We start from the raw sequence: 25,128 nt of genomic DNA on the forward strand, positions 1-25,128 counted from the left end.
ATTCAAAGAAACAGTGGCTGAATTTTTTCCCAGAAATTTTGAAAGACAAAACAACTTTCAAATCCAGGAATGCCAATGAATTTCAAGCAGGAAAAATACAAAATATATACACACCCTAGAAAACTCATAAGACTAAAGAACACCAAAGACAGAGAAGATTTTGAAAGCATCCAAGGGGGCAAAAGAGAAAGAGAGAGACAGAGACACAGAGAGACAGAGAGAACTAGATCAACAGGTGACCACTTAAGAGCAACAATGAAAGTTAGCAGACAATGAGAAAATATCTGATTACAGGAGATAATTGTCCTAAAATTCTATACCCATAGAAACTCCCTTTCAAGAGTAGATGAAATAAAAACACTTTCAAACAGTTAAAAATCCCACAAAGGAAATTCTAAAGGATTTCGGGCAGAAAGAATACAATGCCAGATGGAAGATTTGAGATACAAGAAAGAATGATGAGCAAACTTACTTGTAACTATTTGAGTAAATCCAAACAAACCTTAACTATATGTGAAACAATTATTCCTCACGTGTGGCATAAGGGAAAAAAAGATAAATCTAATTTACTGTATGCAAATTCAAAAGGGGATGACTAAAGTAAGTTAGGGTATTCTGAGTTTCTTTTATTTGAGGAGGAGGAAAATAGAGATGTAAATTAACTTTAGCCTTATTAGGTTATGATTAATGTTGCAATATCTAGGGTTACCTTATTAGGGTCTGATAAATGCGATAATATCTATGTATAACTAAAAGAATATACATAAAAATAAAAATAAATATTACCATTCAAATAAGTTAAGAGGGGAAAAATGTGTAATAAAAAAAGCAATCAAAAAGAAGAAAAAAGAAGTTTGGAGGGGCAAGTATTGATGAATAATAGTAATCACAGTAAGGGGGAGATGAATTAAACTAGCCAATTGTAAGCAAAGATTATAAAGTATGCATTACACTCACACACATGCACACACACAGAGAAAAAAGAGAGAGAAGTAGAGAAAAAAAAAGAAAGTATGCCATGTTCTGGCAACAATACCCTTAAAGCAAAAAGACCCAAAACAACTTAAAGTTAAATGCTCCAAAAGATATCCACAGAAATATTTACCTAAAGACGTCTGGTGCTAATGTATTCATATAATACAAAACAAACTTCAAGACAATAACCATTACGGAAAAGAAGAAATTTGTTACATGAAAATAAAAAGATTAACCCATCAAGAAAATATAATAGTGAGGATGTACATAACAACAACAATAATCTTAAAATATACAAAGCAAAAACTGACAAAATTTCAAGGAGAAATGAACAAGTCCAGAATCACAGATGGAGAGTCCAACACAATTTTGCCACTAATTGATAGCTCAAGCAGAAAAATTATCAGTGAAGATATAGGACATTTGAATGACACAAGTTAGATTTAGTGTTTATAAATAGAACACAGCATTCAACTTATCAGGAATACACATTCTTTTCAAAGATTCATGAATCGTCCTTTTTTCTTTTTAAGGACTAGGGACTAGATCATAAGCAAGCCTCCACAAATTTCAAATGATTGGTATCCTATAGATTGCAATCTCTACCCCAATATAAATATCCCCATAATTTTGATATTTTAAACATATAATCAGAGGTCAAAGAAGAAATTATAACAGAAATTAGAAAACAAACGCAAATTATTATGAAAATACATATATAAAAATCATATGGTATACAGACAAATAAAATTAAAAGCAAAAATTACAGCTTTAAATTAGAAAATAAGAAAATATAAAAATTAGAAGATTTTTAACTTCTAAAATAAGACATTTTATTTTTTTAAATATTTATTCATTTGAAAGAGAAAGAGCGCATGCACATGCAGGTGGAGGGAGGGGCAGAGGGAGAGAATCTCAAGCAGATTCCCCACTGGGTGTGGAGCCCCACGCAGGGGTGATTTCATGACCCATGAGATCATAACCTGAGCCAAAACCAAGAGTTGGACACACTTAACTGACTGAGCCATCCGGGCGCCCCAACATAAGACATTATAGAGAAGAGAATAATTCCAAAGAAATTAGCAGAAGAAAAATGGTTAAGATAGGGGCAAACATGAAGCAAAACACAATGAAAACACAAAACAAAATGTAAACACAAATGGAAGGATCAATGGAGTTAAAGTTAGTTTTTCAAAACACAAATAAGATAGACAAAGCTCTGGGAAGGTCAGAGGGAAGAAAGGTCAGGAAAAAAAAGGAAATACAAACAATATTAGCAATAAAAAGGAATTTATAACTACAGTGCAGCAAAGATAAAAGAATATTATGGATATTATATGGACAGGAATATTTTGCAATATCACTGAAATCATAAATAAGACAAATTCCTAGAGAAATACATTAGCCAAAATTGACTCAGGAAGAAATAGATCTATAACCATGAAATAAATTAATCTTCCCATAAGGAAAACACCAAGCACAGAGACATTCAGAGATGACTTTCTATCATTAAAAAAAAAAAAAAAAACTCACCCAAACTTTTCCAGAAAACAAGAAAAAAGCAAACACACCTCAATTCATTTTATGAGGCTGAGTTTCATACTGAAACTAAGCAAAATTACAAGAAAGGAAATTTATAGGCCAGTCTCATATATGAACATAGATGAAAATATACTAAACAAAATATCATCAAACAATCCAGCTGTTTATGAAAAGGCCAATACACCATGGTCAAGTTGGTTTTAGCCTAATGTTTTAGCTGTTTTAACATTAGAAAATATATTAATGAAACCCACTGCATTAATAGGCTAAAAAAGAAAAACCTTATGATCATCTTAATAGATTAAGAAAAACAACTTTATAAAATTCAACAGCTCTTTATAATAAAACCTTTTAGTAAACTAGAAATACAATAGACTTTCTCTAAACTGATTAAAGGGCATCTACCAAGAAAAAAATATACCAGGAATGACATACTTTTTTTTTTTTTTTAAGATTTTCTTTATTTATTTGACAGAGACACAGCGAGAGAGGGAACACAAGCAGGGGGAGTGGGAGAGGGAGAATCAGGCTTCCTGCCGAGCAGGGAGCCTGATGCGGGACTCGATCCTGGGACTCCAGGATCATGACCTGAGCCGAAGGCAGACGCTTAACGACTGAGCCACCCAGGCGCCCCAGGAATGACATACTTAATGACAACATGTTGAAAGCATTTCCTATGAGACCAAAAGCAAAATAAAAATGCCCAGTTCCCACTAACTTTTATTCATTATTGTACTAAATATCTTAGCTAGTTAGAAAGAAAGAAAATTTATAAGAATGGAAAGAAACAAAACTGTCATTATTTGCAATTGATACGATTTTCCACAGGGCTGCCACATCTGCCTATGCTCAACAGCATACAGCCAAGGGAGTAAGTGGAGGCTGCATTTGGCCTCTGCTGTGCCTACCCAGTCACACCTTACACAGAGCTGGGTCTACCAGACACAAACCTGTAGTCCACTAGGCAAGCCATGTCTCCAGGGGTTCATGTCTGGACATATGATGTCATTCCCTAATTCTTATTAAAATGTAGCTTGAACTAGCAAGTCACTCTCGTTGTGAATATAAAAAACTCAAAAGTATCTACAAATAAACTATTTTAATTCATAAAATGGCTTAGGAAGTTGTCAGTAAATGAATATACAAAAGCCAAGTATAGTCCTAGACACTGGCACAAACGTAAAGTGAAATTTAGAAGAAAAAGCATTAACAAGCGCAACAAAAATATGTAAGGTATATACAAATTAATCTTAAAACATACACGTTCCTTAATGAGAAAAAAATATTATTAAAAGATATTAAAGAAGGCCAAAATAAATGAAGAGGTATTTCATATATATAGATAGGAAAATGTCAATTTACCATAAACTGATGTATAGACACAATATAATCCCAATCAAATCCCCATAGGATTTTTTCCTACAGCTTCATGAGTTACATCTGAAATGTATAACCAAGATTATTCCTGAAAAAGAAAAATAATGTCTAAGGTCTAAAACAAGACAAGGGTGCCCACTTTCAACACTTCCATTCAACATAGTACTAGAAGCCCTAGCTAGAGCAATAAGACAAGAAAAGGAAATAAAAGGAATCCAAACCAGAAAGGAAGAAGTAAAACTGCCATGTTTGCAGATGACACAATGTTATATATAAAAAACTCTAAAGAATACACCAAAAAACTATTAGAACTAATAATTCAGTATAGTTTCAGTATTAAAAATCAACATACAAAAAAAAAAGTTGCATTTCTATACACTAATGACAAACTAAAAAAGAAATAAAGAAAATAATCTCATTTACAATAACATCAAAAACAATAAAATACTTAGGAATAAATCTAACCAAGGAGGTGAAAAATATGTACACTGACAACTATAAGACATTGATGAAAGACATTGAAGAAGACAAAAATAAATGGAAAGACATACCATGTTCATAGATGAGAATGATTAATATTGTTAAAGTGTCCATACTACACAAAGCTATTTACAGACCCAGTGTAATTCTTACTAAAATTCTAATGGCATTTTTTCACAGAAAGAGAAAACTATCCTAAAATTCATATGGCACCACAAAAGACTCCCAAGCAATCTTTTTTTCTTTTTTTTTTTAAATATTTTATTTATTTGAGAGAGAGAGAGCGAGCCAGAGAGAGAGCACAAGTGGAAGGGAGTGGCAGAGGGAGAAGCAGACTCCCCACTGAGCAGGGAGCCCAATGTGGGGCTCGATCCCAGGACCCTGGGATCATGACCTGAGCCAAAGGCAGACGCTTAACTGACTGAGCCACCCAGGCACCCCACTCCCAAGCAATCTTAAGAAAGAACGAAGTTGGAGGCTTTCTAATTTCAAACTATATTACAAAACTATACTAAGGAAAAAAGAATCTCTTCAATAAGCAGTGCTGGGAAAACTAAATATTCACATGCAAAAGAATGAAATTGGACCCCTATCTTATACTGTTTGCAAAAATTAATTCAAAATAGATTAAAGACTTAATTGTCAAACCTAAAACTATAAAACTAGAAGAAAGCATAGGAGAAAAACTCCTTGAAATTGGTCTTGACAGTGACATGGCGGACACCCGGGGCTCAATGGGGCAATAATAAAGACTGTGACAGAGGCGAAAGGTCTTCCTCCTCCCTCACCCCCCTTTCTCCTTTCTTTCTTCCTCCTCCTTTCCTTTCTGGTCAGGTCTCATCCACTTCCCCTATGGGCACTCTAATCCTACATAAAGGCATGACTTCCCAGCACCACAGGGAAATAGGGTGCAAGCCCACAAACTATTTCCCCATCACCACTTGTGCAAAAACTGATTTGAAGGCATCTCTGGGTTTGAAAAAAGGAAAGTGCCAGGATTTCAAACATCTCTGGTTTTGCACTGGAGACCCTTCACTGCTAAGTATCAAGATGAAAAAAACTGGAAATTGATGGAAACCTTATTCAGAGTTGGAATGGGAAGATTTGTAGTGACAGCACTACTTGCTTGAAACTGTTCTGAGATTGCTTTGTATGTGATTCCCCTGGATCCAGTCACTGAGTTTGCAAGTGAGCTGCACAAAGATGGAGGAAAACTCTTCTGCCCTTCTTGCCATGTGGTTCTGAATCATGTTCTCAAGGCTGCCATTAGTGACCACCTTAAGTCCAAGGCTCACACCAAGAGGAAGGCAGAATTTGAAGAGCAAAATGTGAGAACGAAGCAGAGGCCCCTGACTGCATCTCTTCAATGCAAAAGTACTGCACAAACAGAATGTCAGTGTTATCCAGGACTTTGTGAAAATATGCCTGAAGCCAACATCAACACTTGAGAAGGCTGATCTCCCAGCAGTCTGTGCTTTCCTGTCTCTCCAAGTGAAGAACAGAGGCTACATACCTAAGTCAGACCACCTGAGGAGAGCATATCTGCCTGATGGATATGAGAATGAGAATCAACTCAACTCACAACACTGTTGATATGGAGGTTGCGTTATTCACGTTATCAAGATAAACGTGGAGTATTAAAGTTGTCAACAACAAAAGAAAATACAAGCAACAGAAGCAAAAAAAAAACCCCAAAAAACCCAAATGGGACTATATCAAGCTAAAAAAGCTTCTGCACAGCAAAAGAAACAGTCAACAGAATGAAAAGACAGCCTGTAAAATGGGAAAAATATTTGCAAATCATACATCTGATATGGGGATTAATATCTGAAATATATAAGGAGCTCCTACAACTCAGTAACAAAAAAAAACTTAATTTAAAAATCAGTTAAAAATGTAGAAAAGGCTCAAATAGACATTTTTTCAAAGAAGACATACAAATGACCAACACATACATGAAAGGTGCTCAACATCACTCATCATCAGGGAAATGCAAATCAAACTATAATGAGATATCACCTCACACCTGTCAGAATGGTTAGCATCAAAAAAGACAAGATATAACAAATGTTGGTGAGGATGTGGAGAAAAGGGAGCCCTTGTGCAAAGTTAGTGGGAATGTAAATTGGTACAACCACTATGGAAAACAGTATGGATGTTCCTCAAAAAATTAAAAATAGAACTACCATATGATCCAGCAATCTCACGTCTAGGTATATATCTGAAGGAAATGAAATCAGTATCTCAAAGAGCTATCTGCTCCCCCACATTCCTTGCAGCATAATTCACAAGAGCCGAGACATGGAAATATGGAAATATCACATTATATATATAGATATATAAATAATATATATATAGGACACTGTATAGGTTATATATATGGGACACTGTGTATATTATATATATGTGCATGTGCATATATGTATATGTGTGTGTATATTTATATCTATATCTATATATATATGCAGTGGAATATTATTCAACCATAAAAAAGGAAATCCTACCTTTTGCAACATGGATGAACCCCAAAAGCATTATGCTAAGTGAAATAAATAAGGCAGAGAAAGAGAAATACTATATGATCTCACTTATATGTAGAATCTAAAAAAGCTGAATTCATAGAAACAGAGAGTAGAATGGTGGTTGCCGGGGCTGGGGGTTGAGGGAAATGAGGAGATACTGGTTAAAAGGCAGAGATTTTCAGATGAATGAGTTCTAGGGATCTAGCATACGGCACAGGGGGTGACTATAATTAACAATATTGTATTGTATATTTAAAAGTTGCTGAGAGTAGATCTTCAATATTCTCACCACATTTACAAAAAAAGGTAACTGAGGTGATGAATGTGTTAACTCACCTTATTGTGCTAAGCATTTCACAACAAATACATATATCAAATCATCACATTGTATACCTGAAACTTATACAATATGACATGTCAATTATAGCTTAATAAAGCTGGAGGAAAAGACGAAAACAAGAAGACTAGGGCTTGACCAGAGTTCCACCACCCTGATAAGATAGTCTGTGACAGAAAGCAGAGGGCCTGCTTTCTGCCTGGCCAGCCTATGCTTATCCGGGCACAGCCCCTCAGCACTGTACCAGTATGTGGGGGTTCATGCTCTTATCCTGATACTTCTGCCATCTGATAAAAAAAAACCACAGCCCCCATCCCATACAGTCTCTAGGACCCCTTGCCAAACCCAAAAGGTGGCACACACACACACACACACACACACACAAAATAGACCAGCGGTCAAGAAACCAACAGCCTCCTCTCAGCACTGCCAGTAACCAACCTTGTGAACTTTGTCAAGTTACTAACCTCTCTGGGCCTCTTTTCTCATATGCAAACTGGAGATAATAATATATCTTTGATTACCTGGCACAGTTGTTGTAAAGACTGAAATACAATAATGGAGTGGACACCTGCTTTGTATCTCTATATGAGGTCATAAAAGTAAGAGGGATTTTGTTAGGCAATATAATCTATGGAATAAGAGTCTCTTAAAAGACCCAAAGGAATGAATCTAGAACAGTGGGGTTTCAGGAAACGTGAAAAATGAGCTCTGGACCAAGATAGAAATCTAGAAGTTGGGGTCTAACCAAAAATCTCTGTTAACACAATGTGAGCAAGAAACCTGGAACGTTATGGGAGGACAGGAGCTCAAGAATTATCTTTTCCAGTGGCGCCTGGGTGGCTCAGTCGTTAAGTGTCTGCCTTCGGCTCAGGTCATGGTCCCAGAGTCCTGGGATCGAGCCCCGCATCGGGCTCCCTGCTCCACGGGAAGCCTGCTTCTCCCTCTCCCACTCCCCCTGCTTGTGTTCCCTCTCTCATTTCTCTGTCAAATAAAGAAAGAAAATCTTAAAAAAGAAAAAGAATCGTCTTTTCTAATCCTGCAGCTTCTGCAAAGGGAAACCAAGGCACAGAGAAGGTGAATGACTTATCCAAATCACAGAGCAAATTTGTGGCTGAACACTAGCACTCAAGTTCTTTCTTCCCTCCGTCTCAGGTTCCGTCCTGATATGGGTCCATGATGCTATGCTGGTCCATTCTGGGTCCACGATGCCCCCTTGGAGAGAGAGCATAATGACCCGATACCTGAAGAAAATGCCACTGCCTTCCCCAGGGTACTCACTGAGGGATGCTAAACCTGGGGGCACTTATTTTCCTGTGTCTACAAGTTCAGTTTGCTCATGAGTCTAAGTCACTCTCCTCCGTGTGGAAATCCCTCTGCCAAGTCCACAGCACAAGACAAACAGAACGTGTTGACCAAGAGCTTAAGAACCAATTATGAATCCAGTACTGACACAGACCACAGGGCCTGGGTTGGCAGGTGCTATGGCCCAAATCCCTGTGACTCTTCAGAAAACTGTCTCCAGTTCAGCCCTCCCCACTAGGATCCTGAGTGTGGGGATGGAGGTGTGTCAAAGGACAATTGCATCTGTAATCCTGCCTTTAAGTCGCAGACTTCTGCACACTGTGGGGAGAGGTTATGTTCTTAAAGACGTGGCCTCTAGCTGATTGGGACAACAGAAGAGCAAATAAGTGGGTCTAGTGAAGTCTCTGGAGGCCGAGCCTCAGGCCAGACCAAGCACTGGACTTATGCCCCAAATATGCATCCCAGGTTTCTCTGTGGCAGCTGCTAAATCCCCTGTGAGATGCTCTTTATCTCCAGCTGGGCAGGGACTTTGTCTCTTGCAATGGCCTCAGGCACAGGACACTCCGGCCCATCACACACCTGTTCCCTCACCCTCTCAGCCGTCACCATCATAGTAGTCACCCCTTTACTCACTCACACCCACGGTCCCCAGTGAGCCTTTGCCAAGGGCTCTGAGTACAACTGAGGTAGAAATGGTCACAGGCCAGGCCACATGAGTGCACAAGGGATCCAGAGCCAGGCTCTACTCCCATTGGCAGGCAGCTCTTCCTGAGCCCACCTCTGGCCCACCCTGAGACCCGTCTAACACCTTCTTGGTCTGGGGCGAGAGGGGTGACAGTATGGTCACGGGGTAGGGCAGAGCATCTGCTCTGTATCAGGCCCCAGCTAAGTGATAGAGAAGTAAATGAGTAAAATATTTTCTTAGAATTTCCTCTTCCATTGAAAGAAATATACAAATGTATAATTCAATCTAGTAATTCCACCAACAGGAGTTCAAATAAGATGCTTGACCTTTCTCTTGCCACATGTGCTCTATATGGTCTGGAATATTTTATGCCCCTTCTGGGCTTCTAATTGCCCCATCTGGAAGAGGAGAGGGGTGGATTAGATGAACTTCCACTCTGAAACTTATGTTTCTACAATCCAATGACCCCTTCCCCAGAAGCTTCTATAAGAGTCATCATGGCCAGAGGCCAGACCCAAACCTCCAGATTGCTCTACCCAGAACTCAGGTTGCTCTGCATTCTTCGCTCAAAGGTGAGTTACAGGAGACATCTGGCATTTGTCCCAGAGATAGCCACTCACATCACCTGCTGCTATTGTTGGCCATTAGAGCCCCCACATCATTGCTCCCCTGCCCACTCTGCACCTGGGGGCCACCCCAACAGTCTCTCCAATCTCAGGATCCTATGGGTCATAAGACTAAGAAGGCTTACACAAGGCAATTGTTTTCTCGTTGGCCTCCAGCCTCCAGCCTAACCCCGTCATTCCGGTGTTAGTTTCAACCCCTTAAAACACAGCTCTTGTAACATCCCCTTAGAAACCAGTTACATCTCCCCAGTATCTCTTAACTCAAGTCTGAACTGCTTAGCCTGGTGCTCATGACTCCCCAGACCCTGTGTCCAGCCCACCCCACCTCTTTTGGTATTACCACCCTTTACTCCCCACTATGTCCTTTATGTTCCCTGCTATTCTTCAGAACTGATTTGCTGTCCCCACCCATCAAGATTCAACATAAATGTGGCCTCCTCCTGGAAGCGTACTCACACTCCTTGCCAAATCATAAGGCACCCAAAATACTGAAGCGCTGACATGATTCATTCTGGGTTTGCCAGGACCCGCTTGGTTTTCTAACTGACTAGTGATCTCCCATGGATGCATCTAGCACCCCCTGCTGGGGCCCAAGTCCCAGAAGAATATGCCCCTAGCAACCAGCATCTAGCATAATGCTCTACACGTAGCAGGTAAAGACTTGTTAAAGACCAGTACAGACTTGTAAAGAATTCACTTGAAGATAGCTCGACAGAGGATGAAGGGAAAAAGGAATGGATGAACAGTGACAAAAAGCCTCAGAGGCCATGTCACATTGGTAGAAGAAAAACTGAAATGGATGGAGAAATAAATGATAAGTGGACCTTGGGCGTGGCCACCACCATCTCTCACCTGCATTATTACAATAGGCTCCTAACTTGCCTTCCCCCCTACTCTCATCAAACTGCCGCCAGAGCATGTCATTTCTCTGTTCAAAACCTTCCAATGTCCACCCATATCACCCAGATTAAAAGCCAAAGTTCTCCAAATAACCCACAAAGGCCTTCATGACCTCGCCCAAATTATTGCACTGACTTCAACACTTTGACTTTCATTTCACTACAGGTCTATGGACCTTCATACTCCTCCTCAAGCATATGTCGGGACTTTTGCCTTTCTTCTTCCATTTGACTGCTTTTCCCCCAAATACTCACACAGCTTGCCATTTCACTTCTTCCTGGCCTCTGGTTAAATATCTGCTCATCAGAGAAAATCTCCCGGCCCTATATAGATGTATAAACCTCTCCCACCCTTGGGATTCACTTGCCTTTCTTGTATTTCTCCATAGTGCTCAGCACCATTTGCATGCTGTATGTCAACCTTCTTACTGTCCATCTTCCCACACCAGGAAGCAGATTCTTCAAGAGCATGTATTTTGCTCACTGCTGTATCTCCAGTGCCTAGAATAATGCATGGCACAGAGTAGGTACTAGGTGGATAGTTGTTGACTGGATGAGTGAGGGATTGAGTGAATGAGTCTGTAACTGAGATCCCTGGCACCTTCGCGCATTTTTCTAAGATGCCCTTATCTGATGTGGTTGCCATTGTCTTGTGTCTGCTCAGTTCCAGCCCTGTCTGATATCACAACAGATGGACAGCACACATTCTCAAGGGTTCTTTATAAGTGGCAAACTTAGGAGAACTGAAAGAGCATCTTCTGGAGGGGATGGGTTCAGGATTAGTCTACTGCCTGGTTCCTAAGGCCACATTTTAAAAAATCCTGCTCTCCCTCCTCCTGCCAGCTTTCTGCAAATTCCACAGGTTTAAAAGCACAATTCTGGTAGAAAATGAAGGAAACAAAAGCATCCTCTTTTCCATGGTGGAGCTCTTAGGGAGCTATGTTTCTCTTTTCCCTTTGGACCTCAGCCCCAAGCACCTCTGCAGAGCCCAGCTACCACCTTCCATCAATCTGATCAAGGAGCCTAAATCCTAAGATCTCATCACACTGAAAGAGGGGACAGAACACTAGAAGAGCAGAAAGTGAGATAAGAAGAGCAATCATCATGGCAGCTTCTGGTCTCACTTTCTTCCTGCTAACACCCTGCAATCACATGTGGCCCTCAAACAGCACAATGATATCTCCCCACCCCAATGGTCTCTTCACCTGAGCTTCTGGGCTGTGAGAACCATGTGAAAGAAGAATGAAGAAGAGGGGGACGCAGGTAATTCACCGGCCTTGAGTCCTGCATAAACTCTTGTCTGTGGCTGGACAGGTGGGTGTTGAAGGAGGGGTGAAGGGAGTAAGTGACTTAAATGAAGACAAAATAGATCACTGAATGAGTGAGTGAGGAATGCAAGAGTCAGTGAGCCACAGTGACTGAATAGGCTGTCTGTCCCAGTGCTAAGGGCCCCATTGCAAGGATGGCTCCCTGGTCTTAGTAAGACCTGCTCTCTGAATGCTCTTACAGGCCTAAGCCTAGTACAACCTCAGGGGTGGGGAGGAGACTGTCAGCTCCTGATCCATGTGATATATCATGCAAATAACTCCCAAGCTCCAAGGAGCCTTCATAAGTTTGTAAAGATCCTTCATAAAAGCAGCCATGAAACCAAGTCAGGACCACCTGGAGGCCTCTCAGATCTCCTGTATCCTCTACAAACCAGGGTAGATGGGTGAGCCACAGGCTCAGGGATGCCTTGTGACTTAGCTCCCTCCTCCAGGCAGCCCCTTAGAATCACCTAGGAATAAGATGTCATCTATCACCAGTCACCAAAAAGCTGCTGAATGACAGTCTAATTTGTGTTGCCCAGAAGATGGTAAGATCTTTGAAGGGGAGGGGCTGATAGGAACCTCAAATGCCACATGTCCTAAAATGAATTATTATCTTCCCCCTCCCAAATCTATTTCTTCCTTAAAAGTTTTATTCTAGTGAATGGCACCACCATCTATTTGGGTGCTCAGCTGATAAAGCTTCATTCATTCATTCATCCAACAAATATTTGCAGAACGTCTCAGTAACATACTAACTGCTAGGATCAAGCAATGAACAGCCCTCATGGAGCTCATCACCAAACAGGAAAAGGAGGCATTAATTATCATGTAATAATTGTAAATAAAGGTAAAGTTACAACTGTGATAAACCCTTGAAGGAGGTAAACAATGTTTTAAAGCCTTACAAAATGGGATTTGACATAGTCGTGGAGGTCATGGAAGTGACAGTTGAGCTGCAAACTGAGAGATAAGTAGGAATTCAGTATGTGAAGACATGAAGGGAGAGTATCCTAAACAGAGCAACAGCAAATGCAATGGCCAATGGTAGGAGGGAGTCTGACAAGCCCAAGGGACTGAGACGAAGCCAGCATGGCAGATGGGAGGAAGCGGGATGCTGGCTAGGAGGACATAGGCAATGGTGGTAGGGTCGGACAAACAAGACCTTGTAGGATTTATTAAAGTGTTTGGTCTCTATCTTAAGATCAACAGGAAGCAACTGAAATATTTTCAAGGAGGGAAATGACATGAACAAGTTGTGTCTCGAAAGGCACTCTGACTGCTGTGTAGTGAGCCAGCATGGATGCAGCTGGACCAGTTAGGAGGCTCCTGTGGTACTCTACAGGAAAGACGAAAATGGTGCCTTGAACCAGAGTGATCCTAGTGGAGATGGACAGACAGAAGCGATGGATTTCAGAGATATTTACAAGAGAATATCAACCAGCCTTGGTGAGGGATTGGACGGGCTCCAAGGGAGACAGGTGCTGAGGAGGACTGACAGTGCTCTCTGATGTATGCAGCTGTGTAGATGAAGGAGCTGGTCAAGGAGACCTGACATACCTGAAGAGGACCACATAGGAATAGGATAGTGTGGGAAAAGAACACGGAAATGCCGTTTTGGATATGCTGAGTTTGAGAGTCCCTTTGACTTTTTCATCTCCCTCACTTTCTGCATTTGAGAGGAGACCTCCTCTCCACCTTATCTTAATTAAGGCCCTTCTCATTAAAACAATCTCGAGGCTCTCATGAAATATCACCTCCTCAAAGAGGCCCTCTCTGACCACTCAATCTAAAGTACCCTTATGCTACTACTCTCTATTTCAGTCACTTGTGGGGTTTTGTTTTCGTTTCTAAAAATAGATAATAATTTCTTGCACTTTGAATCATAGAAATAAATACGGACATATAGGTCTATGTCCTAGCTCTGTTTGCTAAGAGGGCATAGAAGCAATGGCACACCAAATGCAAAGAGCACATATTGTCCCAGATTTTGGTTTCTAAATACCATTCTCCACTAAAAGGATCCAGGGCTTCTTGGAGAAATGGCTAGTTCCAGGCCAGAAACTTCCTGTTATCTCTCAAGATCCAGACCTCTCTGATTGCCCCAGTAAGAGAGGACACTTCCTGTTCTGATACGGCAAGGAGTCCCGTACCTGCTGGGATCACGTCCCACAAACAGGCCTGTCACTTATTGTTCACAAGCCACGTGGTCTGACTGCAGCTGGAGGACCAGGACATGCCCTGCTCACATGCCCTGTATTCCCTGTGCCTTGCACAGATCCTAGCACACCACAGGATCTCAATTAATATGTGTGGTGTGAATAAATGAAAAAGAGTAATTGAACTTTCTGCATCTTCTGAGAGATCTCTCTGACTTCATTATCCTCAAAAACTACAGAGAGTGAGAGAAATTCATTTTCCCCTATTTTACATATAGGCCTTCTCTGAGGCCCAGAGAAAGGAAGATAACACAGTATACCCAGAGGCTAAGCTAGAGCTGGGGTCCAGGTCTGTTGCCAATCAGTCCGGTGTTCTTCCCCAGAAGGGGAGTGGGACAAAAAGGAAGGATATGCCATTTGTGGTTCCCCTATTCTATGTCAGATACTACACTCAAGTACATTTTCTAGGAACCCCATTTTACAGACCAGGAAACTGAGGCTCCAAATCAGATCTGTCTGACTACAAAGCCCACACTCTTTTCTCTGCACATGGCTGGAATGTACAGCCCTCCTCTGCCCCTTCATCAGGATCAGTGAGACAACCTGAGTCCATCATTCTGTCTCTCAACCATGTCCTTTAAACCAGCACCACACACAGGCCCGCAGCGCAGCCCACACTCCCAGACCACAGGCTGTATTTTACACGGTTTCCAAGCCCAGGATATTTGGGTTGTAAGACAAAACCTCCATTTCTCCAGCAGAAAGTGAACACTACACACAATTACCCGGCCAAACTGCTGATGCCTACAGACACTGCATCATGCCGAATAGGGTCCGGTCTGCCCAGAGACATTCTTAGTGGATCCTGGACTCCCCCAGAGCTTGGCACCGAGGGGACCCTGGAACCGGGGGAGGGAGGAGCTCTCTGGATCACAGAGTCTGGGTAGAGGCTCCACTCCCAAGACAGAGATTGATCCAGGGGAGAAGTGAAACCACAGAAGCCCAAAGCTGCCCACCCCAAGAGAGTGGGGTTGATCCCTGCCAAATCCAAGAGACCTCCCCACCCCACCCCTGCTTCCCACAGAGTGGCAGTCTCCGTTTTGAGACTGGTAAGGCTGAGGATGCTGATGTTCAAGTCCTGGGGCCAGAAACGTCAAGCCCTTAGCCCTTCCCCAGTTGTCCCAAAGGGGTGGATTTTCCTGTTTTCAAAGCTTTAGAACCAGGGGAGTGATCCGCACACATTCACTACAGACTGACGGCAGACAGACCTGGGATGGAATCCTGGCCAGCTCTCACTTAACCTCATTGTGCTTCAGTTGCCTTATCTTTAAAACAGGAGTGCCTGTCTCACAGTGTTCTTCCAGAGGTTTCATGAAACAAAAGATGCAAAGAACATAACAAGGGGCTGGCCTTTAGCAGGTACTAAATAAATGGGAGTAACCGTGAGTAAGCCTTCCCCCCCAGCCACTCTGACTGCTGGGCCTGACACAATTTTGCTGGATTTTAAACCTGTTCTCATTTGGTTGAGCTAAAAGTCCTGGGAACACCTCAAATCCTCAGCAGAGATACAATCAAATCTGTCTTACTTTTTTGAGATGACATTATTTACCCCTCACCTATAACAACCTCCCAGCACATCACCCAGTACCAGGTATTTCCCAGGACCTCAGGTCAATGACTCCTCCTTTCCACGTTGTAACCAAATGCTTTTGGGAGGTTAACAGCCATCAATGTGTGTGAAGGCGGTTGGGGGGGTCGGGCGGGGGCGGTGAAGCAGAATCCCAATACAGTGCCTGAAAGCCCACCATTAGAGTTCTTCTAATCATTCTTTAGTGCTAAACACTGCCCCCCACTGCTCCCCTTGCCAAACATTAATAGCCTTGGGCAGGGTAAAATAATCAGTCTTGGAGTCAACTAGTTAGAAGTCTCACCAACTCTCAATGCAGCCAGAGCCCTGCCCTGCATTCAGAGGCCCCTGGTGACTGACATCTCTTATAGGTAAGAGGTGACAAATGACGCCCTAACCACTTGGTAGACTTGAAACCCCCTCACTGGGAAGGAGAAAAAAGTGAGCATTTGTCTATGACCTCACAGGTCCAGGGCAGAAAAGCTTCGGTGTATGTCCCTCCACATTCCAGAGTCCAGACTCCTCATCCCGAGCTCTGGGTCAAGAAGAGCCATGCTGATCAAGACCATGTGGTCCACGCTGGGGGAGGCAGAGCTCAAGTCCAAGAGACACAGACCTCCCAGCAGAGCCCTGGGCCTAGACAGGGTCACATGAAGAAGGGGTGGCCATGGGGCCAGGGCCAGGCTTAGGGCAGGGGTCAAACTCCTTTGGGCATCCAGACACTCACGCTTTTGAGACAGGGAGGAACTGGCAGCTGAAGTCCTCAGAGCAAGGGGCATTTATCAATGGCCCAATTCATTCTTAACAATCCCCATTGTCTGAGCCAGCACAGAGATGGTCATTATCTCCCAGAGCCACTAGAAAGAATAGCCCCAGGACATAGTCATGAATCCGAGTCCAAAGATACAGAAGCCAAAATTAAGACATGGTTTGGAAACCATGTGAAATATCTGAAATTGGAGATGTCCCCCCAAATCCAGGCAACACACTTCCCATCCTCACAGGCAAATAAAAGGCTTAATTGCTGGTTGTTCATTTATTTATCCTGATCTCTTTCTACAAAGGATGTGGGAGTTTACATTTAAAGATGTGTATACTATGTAGTTGTTAAAGCAGAAATTAAAAGTGAAGCCAGGGTTCCAATGAACATAATTACTACGCTGGAGCAATAGGATAGACTAAGAGCTTCCTGGCAGCTAGAGTAGGAAGAGAAACCCCCAGGTTCGGGCATGAGCTCAGGAGTCACAGAGACCTATAGAAATCCCTTGAGCACCCTCAGCCTGTTTCCTTGTCAGGAAAAAAAAATGGGACTATTAACCTAAGAAAGAAAGAAAGTTGTTGTGAAAAGTAAATGAAATAAAGCATATACTAAAGATTCCATCAATATGTTTCTATTACCATTATTACACATGTCATTATTACTGTTATTCTGATGTCCGACTTCTCCTCTTTAAACTGGAACTATGTGAACTTAGTGGAGTTGTCCTGATGCTCTATGATTCTGCATCGTTGCTCTGAAGTTCTGACTGGCAGGTATATGTATTTGATTAAGAGGGGGAAAAACGGAAATAGACCAGGACTGAGTCACCATGAGTCCTCCAGTTTTCCAGTCTTGTCTTGAGCCCTATGGTGGCTGGGGTCCCTACAAAGGAGAAGGCTGGGGAAGGTATGCAGACTTCCTTCACTCTGCAAGAAGGCTGCCAGGCTGACCTCAGCCCGCCCTTACTGAACCATCCCCAGGGGTCAGGCTGAGGACCAGGGCAGGGGAGAATAGATCCCTGCACCCCACTCAGGAAATAGCTGAAGATCATCTATCCCCTGCATATAAGGAGACTTGGTAGAGTGAGAGCTCAGGCACTCCTTGGACTAAACCATAAACACTAAGTAAGATAAAGTCCATGTCATCTGAAGGATGCACGTCTGGACATCCCCACTGAAGCCTGTCCAGAGGAGAATGACCTGGATGGAAGAGGTCTAGAAGCCATAACAACAATAACAACAACAACCTGATATTTTGGGTCACCTACTCCTCCAAGCACTGTTTAGTGTGTCCTCAGTGGTCCCCAGGGGAAGGAGATCAGGGAGAACAAGATTCTGTCAAGGAAAGAGATAACCACTGGGGGAAGGGAGAGGAACAAAGCCAAAGCCAGCTCTTTTAGCCTAGCTGAGATGGGAGACTCAAAACAGGGCTGATTAAAACCAAAGGGAAGGATTCAGTCCGGCTCAACTCACTGCCCCTCCCTGTCAAATGACTGCATGGCCCCAGCCCACAGAAGGCTCACGGTTTTTCTATAGCAGGGAGAATCCAGAGTGCAAACTAGGGCCTAGAGCAAATTACAGATGCCTTGCTCTGCCTCAGCCTGCAAGCCTGACCTTTTCATTTGTAAGAGGGTAAAAGCTGCTTCTAAGTCCAGACCCTTAAGCCCCAGGCTACACGGGCAGCCTTAGTGCTAGAACGAATGGGAAATCCCAAAGGCACTGTGTTATCATTTTCCCTGAACCCACAGCCAAAGTCCCTAACTTAAGATAGTCCCTACCGTGGCCAGTTTCTTGGACTCATTGGCCAAGGTACCATATGTAGGCTAAAGGGGACCCAAAAAGGGGGTCTGGAGGCTGAGGGTACAGTAAGCCAGGGGGGCATGTTTGTGCATATGCATATTCTACACATGTAGGTACGTGTTGCATACACGTCACTGTCCCCAGGTGTACGTGTTGAAAGTATGTGAGTGTCTGCCTGGATGTCCTGACTGGAAGTGCATGTGTGGGTAGGAACATGTGTACTCAGGAGCAGCTGTGAGGGTGTGGGTGTGAGCGCCCTATCAGCGTTTGTGAGTGCACACGACTGTGTGGTCTGCCCACCCGCTCTCACTGTCCTCCTGCCTCTTCTGCCATGACAGTGGGTCCCCCAAGCTGTCTCCTCACCCTGGCCAGCCAGTTGGGGTCCCTCAGAGCCCCATCTACTCCAGTGTTGGCCAAGGACTCTGAGCTCCCGCCCTGCTTACAGCCGTGAAAAACCAAAGCCACCGAATGACCCACAGAGAAGATACCCCAGCTGGGGACGAGCCAGTCACCCTAGAAAGTCGGAGTTCAGATAACACTCTTTATCCTTACTCTGTCTTCATGGGCTCACGCCACACATCCATCCGTCCCCCCCGTGTGCACTCTCTCTGCCCACCTGCAGCCTTCCTACCCCACACACGAATGTACTTCCAGGAAAGAGACACACCTGCCACCTGCGGGCACACTCCAGGCCCACCTACCAGTACGTTCCCCCACACACGGATATGCTCTCTCACTCGTACTCCTCCCCTGGGACACATGCTAGAAAGTTCCACAAGCTAACACATCGGCCCAGGCACTCCCTCCCACCGCCCACTGCCACTCCTACACCTACCGTCCAAAGAGTCGCAAGCACGCTGGGTCCCCCACTAGGCCGTCCGACCGGCAGGGCCCGGAATCAGCCGGCCCAGGGGGTCTACTCACTGCGAGGGGAGCGGGGCGGCGAGCCGGGTGCGCGCGGCGGCCAGCGGTGGCAGGGGCGCAGCTGGGGCTCCAGAGGCCGGGCCAGCCGAGGGGCCGCCCGCTGCCCCGCGCCCCCGCCCCGCGCGGCCCCAGCCCGCCCACTCCCCGGGGGCGGCCGCAGGACCTTCCACGACAGCGCGCCCCCTGCCAAGCCTCCGTCCCGCGTCAGCCACCGCCGCCAGGAGTCTCCGCCGGGCCACGAAGCTATTTTCGTGCCCCCGGCAGTGGAGACGTCGCGCTCTGGTCTGTGGGGAGCGCTGGAATGGGGCCGCGGTTAGGCTTAATTAGAGACCTGGCTCACCCCGGGGCCCGGCGGGAGTCAGGGCTGGGAAGCACCCCGGAGCCGACGAGGCAGGGGTGCCCACGTGTGCCCCGCATGCCAACATCTGGAGAGGGCCAGGGAAGGAGCGGCGAGCGCGTCCCCTGGAGATGAAACAAAACAAGGAGGGGTTTGGGTGCGGTTCACAGGCTTTGCGGAGGGAGCCGCCAAACTTTGAGCAGTCCCCAAAAGCCTGGAATGCGCCTGGGTTCATTCACCACAGGTGCTTCCCTTTGGAATCTAAGTCACCCATATAAGATCACTGACCTCCAGAACACCGACCTGCCAAAAATGACAGAGGGTGTTTGTTGAGACTCCTTTTAACTTGGGACACATCAAAATTCCTCTCTGGATGGCTTTGTGTCAGATGGCTAAGTCTAGAAAAGAAGGCTGATTCCTACCCAAAGCTCAGGAATGTTGCATTCCTGAATTGGAAGGAAGCTGCAAGGTCATTCCATCCAAGTCCCTCCACCCCTCCAGGAATCCAATGGGGCCTGAAGGGCCTCTACCCTCTCTGGGGGATCACCAACATAAGTCAGCCCCTAGCCTCCCTTGGGCCCCGTTCCTAAGCTTGCACCCTCTAGTTGGCAGGAAGTTCTCCTTGGCATCTAACCTAAATCCCTCATGTGTAAACTATCTCAATATGCTCACACTACACATTCAGAGGGAAAGAGGGCAGCTCCATCTCCATGACAGAATGACTGCTCCAAGGTGCCATCTGAGCCTCCTCTTCCTTGATGCTAATACCCTTGTTCCCTTTTTCAGGCCCGGGCTAACAAGGAAAATTGCACCCTGACCCTGGACACATCACAGCTCCTGACATTAACTCAACTGCCTCAGCTCTCTGGGAACCCCAGGCTCTGGGTGCCCAAGTCATTCAGATGAGCCAGCTTTGCCGGCAGCTTCCAACTATCCAGGAGAGCCTGATTCCACTCCCCAGTCCCTTGAGAGGAGCTTCAGTTCCTATCTCAATCACATCTGTCTCAGAGCCTGGGAACAGAACTTGGGGCCCAGCCACCCACGTGGCTAGGCATTAACACTGGGGCCACAGCCTTCCTCAAATGGGCATGCTTTGCAGAATCTTTTCTCTGAGTCTGTTCCTGGTAGATGTGTTGTATAACAAAAATAGTCTGGGCTTTCTCCTCAAAGAGACCTGACTTTGCATCCTGCCTCTACTGCTTTCTAGCTGTGTGTCCTTAGACAAGTCACTTAACCTCCTCACAACTCAGTTTTCCCATATTTACAAAGGGAATCATAATAATTCTGCCTAGCTCAGAGGGTGTTGGAAGTATGAGATGAGATCAAGAATGTAAAAGTACCTGGAAAGCCAAGATATTTTTTAGTATGCTAGTAATGGAATGAGGCTTAGATCATAAACAGGATAAATACCGGCAAAAGCCTCAGAAATCTTTTATTTCCAGAACCAAATTTTGTGCCTGGGTTTTAGAGCAAGAGAGGAACAGACTTGGTTTGTTAGAGTTCCTTTAGGGCATTTGTATGAATGTCCCCCACCCTGCATTCCCCAACACACACACACACACACACACACACACACACACACACACACACTTTCCCAGATACGTACGGCACAGTCCAGCCTCCTGGCCTCCTGTCGGCCCCATAGGCCCCAGCTGCCTCTACCCTCGCTGGCCACCTCTCCATTCCCAGGAAGCCACCTCATGGCTCCAGTCTTGGCTGCAGCAACTCCAAATCTCCTTACAGAGGCCCTTGCGGGCAACTCCTCTCTCTTTGCCCATCCTTCTGGGCCATGGCTCCAGCAAGGCCTGCAACTCAAGGCAAAGGTGGCAGAGGCCTTCTCCAAGGCAGTTCAGAATTGAGGCTGCCCAAGGGAGCTCAGCGCTGGAACATCATCCCCCTTGACCCCCTCCCCTCTGTCTGCCTGGCTTCCCAGGGCTGTCCTGTTTAATTCTTAATGGAAATTCCATCCCTAGCGCCGGCCTGGCTGGCTTACGGAGTCCAGGCTTGGGCCAACAGCAAACTCCACCCAGAGACAAGAGGCCTCCTGGCCATATAAACACAGATACGCCATATGCACATATGTGTATACACACACGAGCAGAGAGACTTGCCCAGAGACATTCACAAATTAGAGATTCTCACCCAGATACAACCGTACACGGAAAGATAATAGGCACTCTAATCACTAATACTTAGGGCACAGTACTAAGTACTTGGCAGATAGCAACTTCCCTGATCCCCACAACAACCCTGGGTTCTGGTATTATCCCCAATGTACACATGAGGAAACTGAGGCACAGGGAGTCTAAGTCACTGGTAGAAGGCATCTAGTAACAATAGCCTAACCCATGAATCCTAAGAACTGTGGAAAGGGCTTATGCCTTCATTTTGCCACCGCGGTCACTTTTTGTGGAAGTTACTATTATCCCATTATACAGACAAGGAAAATGGAGGCCGAATGGTTTAAATCACCTGCCTGTAGCCTCACAGCTTGTGAGATGCAGGGAGACTTTACACAGATATGTACAGGAACCCTCATAGATGAGCATGGAGACACACAGGTAAGGAGATACATGTCCACAAGCACGTGCACACACACAGAGGAACAACTGTAGTTTCTTCTACCAAAAGAAGCCTCAGGAATTGTCCAGAGCTGCCTCACGCAAAGGTCCCCTGGAGCCTGACTCCATGCTCTTCTTCCGTTCTGGCTCCACCAACTTCACAAATCACTTTAGGAAGGGCAAGTTCAGACCTAAATGGAGGGAAGATTTCAGGTTTACAGGTCAGCCAGTCAGGTCAGTAGTCAGCCCTCCATCCTCAGCTCCAAATCTGATTTGCCCAGCACCTGATACAAGGTCAGTGGAAGAAGGCTCAGGTGCACTTTCCAGAAGGGATCCGTAGGGAGTACCTTAGAGACTCTGGGCACTGTGAAGAGGCTGACCTGGGAGGGCTCCCAGCCTCCAGGACCAGATGAGGTGGACAGGCCCCAGAGGTGGGGTACAGCACGAGAGCCTCAGGCAGAACAGAGCATGCGTTGCCCGAGGGAGCTGGAGCCACATTACAGACATGGCAAGACTTTGGTGGCAGGGGGAATGGAGGAGGAAACAAGGCAGGACCAGAGCCCAGGGAGTTAAGAGAACAGGCCTGCAGAAGGACAGAAGAATTTGGCATCCAAGAACTTGTCCACTGCTTAAAGCTTCCACGCTAAGCTGGACATCCCCAAGCAGAGGCCATGCTGGCCCTGGGCCTCCTCCCAAGCAGCCCCACCAGAGAACACCCAGGAAGGCCTGTCATAATCAGGCTCATCTCCATCGCCTCTTGTGGTTTCTCACCCCCCTTCCCCATCGAGAATCCCCTGTATGTGCTGTCACAAGCCCATCCACACTGTGGTCTGAGGACAGCTCAGCAGGGCAGTGCCATGGGGCATCTGGATTGGAAAAGGTTTTTAGGAACCTAAACCCCCACAAATGAACCTGACATCACATTGTCAGGCAAGGGCTCTAAGAGGTGGAGACATTTTAGTCGGCGAATTTGCATTTCTAAAAACTTCTCAGATGCTACCCATTTGGGTGCCACACTATGAGAACTCCTGCTTTATAGAATAAGAGAAAGTCAGAGGTCATTCCAGCTCAAAAGTAAATGTGCAACCTAACTTCAGAGTGCAAATGGATCCTTCTGCAGGGTCCCTAAAGAAAGAATTCACATCCCAGGAGTCGTTTGCACTTTCCGCTCCCCAATCTCCATCTTCCCAGCTTCTGTGCAGGCCCTGCTGTCCCTTACTATGTCTCCTGTGGGCTCCCCGATGGTCCCTCTGCCTCGGCACTTCCCAAGTGAGAGAGGACGTCCCCCACTCTGTGCTCCAACAGCTCAGAGAGGGTTATCAGGAAGAGGGACCTGCACAGAAGTAACTGCCAACCAGGCAGGCTCTCGGTCCTGGGGCTGGAGATACCAGATCATGATGTTGTGATGACAGCAGCAGGAAGGCCAGGGCACCCAGAGAGATGAGAGCTGGGCAAGGGTCCCAGGACCCACAGCTCCCCTCCCATGTCCTGCAGCCCCCGTCTCCATCCCTGAGGCGTGCACGCCACAATGGTGCCCTGCCTCCAGGCGTGATGGCACAACAGGGCACTCCGGGAGAACAGTGAGAGGTGAACCTGGCCTCAGAATCCCAGAAAGGCTGCTGCGGGCACACCATTGACTCACTTGGCCCATCAAACTCCCCGGGACTTCTTCTGCAATGCTCTCAAAGGGAAAACTTCCCCCAACTTCCAGAGCCAGTGTGAGAATTTGTAATATAATTAGAACGAGGCAGTGTAATGGCCAGAAAGGTCCTCAGAGATCTCTGGGTGCAGGGGTTCTGAAATTGCATTATCCACCAGAATCGCCCGAGGGGGGAGGGATGCAGATTCCCAGGGCTCCTTCAGAGGTTCTGATTCTGTCAGCCAGTGATGAGCTGGAGCCCCTGGTTCACCTACCTCTCTTCCCAACTCCCTGTTCAGTGACTTCACTTTGCTAGCTTGAAACTGGCCGTGGTGGGAATGTTTGTTTACACCACAGAAATTGGGCTAACATTACAAATTGGGGTGTTTTGTTTTGTTATACTTCGCTTTGCTTTGTTTTAGAAAGTCTGTTGTGGACCATTTACTAGCACACCATGGAGCATGTGGGTCTCTATTTTCAAGCACCCCAAGGAATTATGATGCAGGCCCATTTTTGAGAAAGAAACACTGATCCAGTAATGAGGTTCTAACCCAAACCCATTATTTTACAGATAGGGGAACTGAGGTCCCGTGAAGGGAAGAATCTTGGTCACCATCACTGTGGTAGGCCCCTTGTGGGGTCACAGCTGCTCAGTTCAGGGTGGTGGGGGCTTAGGGCAGCCCTACCTGTCTTCTAGACCTTTTCCTGTGGCCTTTCCACCATACACCTGCGATGGCTTACTGGTTAAGTGAGAGAAGGCAGGAAGGTTCCGCCCTTCGTGGATCAATTATAATACCTCTTAGCAGCATCTGGAATTTGAATAGGCTGGACTAGAGGTTATTCATGGCCAGAACACTGGACTAGAGTGCCCTGGACAACAGGCACATGAATTCCAGGCACAGAGGGCCCCAGGGCTGCCCTGCCCTTCCTAAGTCTGACTTGTTCAGCTCTTCATTGAATTTAGAGAGATTCCCAAGCATCCTCCCCACAAGTTCCCTGCCTTAAAGTAAAAAGCTATTTTCCATTACTCCCAACCAAAACCACCTTCAGAAATACAGCCACAGAGCAAGTTAATAGAAATAAGAACCCAAGACCCCCACCCATTTGTCTTGCCCCTATGTCCAGCTCTCAGATGGGCTGCAAAAGAATGAATGAGCATGGAAACAAGCAATTCCCCAGGGCAGTGGTTTTTCCAAGATAATCCCAACCAACAGTATCAGTGACCCTGGGCTTGTATAGGAAATGCAAATTCTTAGGTCTCCCCTCA

The 25,128-nt window shown here is 45.4% G+C and overlaps 1 protein-coding gene and 1 pseudogene across 1 annotated transcript in view; one reads left to right on the forward strand and one right to left on the reverse strand.

Moving 5' to 3' along the window:
* Positions 1-21,363, reverse strand: part of INSC (INSC spindle orientation adaptor protein) — a 122,790-nt gene extending 101,427 nt beyond the window's left edge. Inside the window, exon 1 of the mRNA XM_021685798.1 lies at positions 21,268-21,363. Coding sequence (XP_021541473.1) covers positions 21,268-21,363 — 96 coding nt within the window. The remainder of the gene's footprint in view (positions 1-21,267) is intronic.
* Positions 5,469-5,967, forward strand: LOC110576601 (annotated as a pseudogene).
* Positions 21,364-25,128: the final 3,765 nt, after the last annotated feature.

This window comes from Neomonachus schauinslandi, chromosome 11 (assembly GCF_002201575.2).
Source record: "Neomonachus schauinslandi chromosome 11, ASM220157v2, whole genome shotgun sequence".
NCBI classification, from domain to species: Eukaryota; Metazoa; Chordata; class Mammalia; order Carnivora; family Phocidae; genus Neomonachus; species Neomonachus schauinslandi.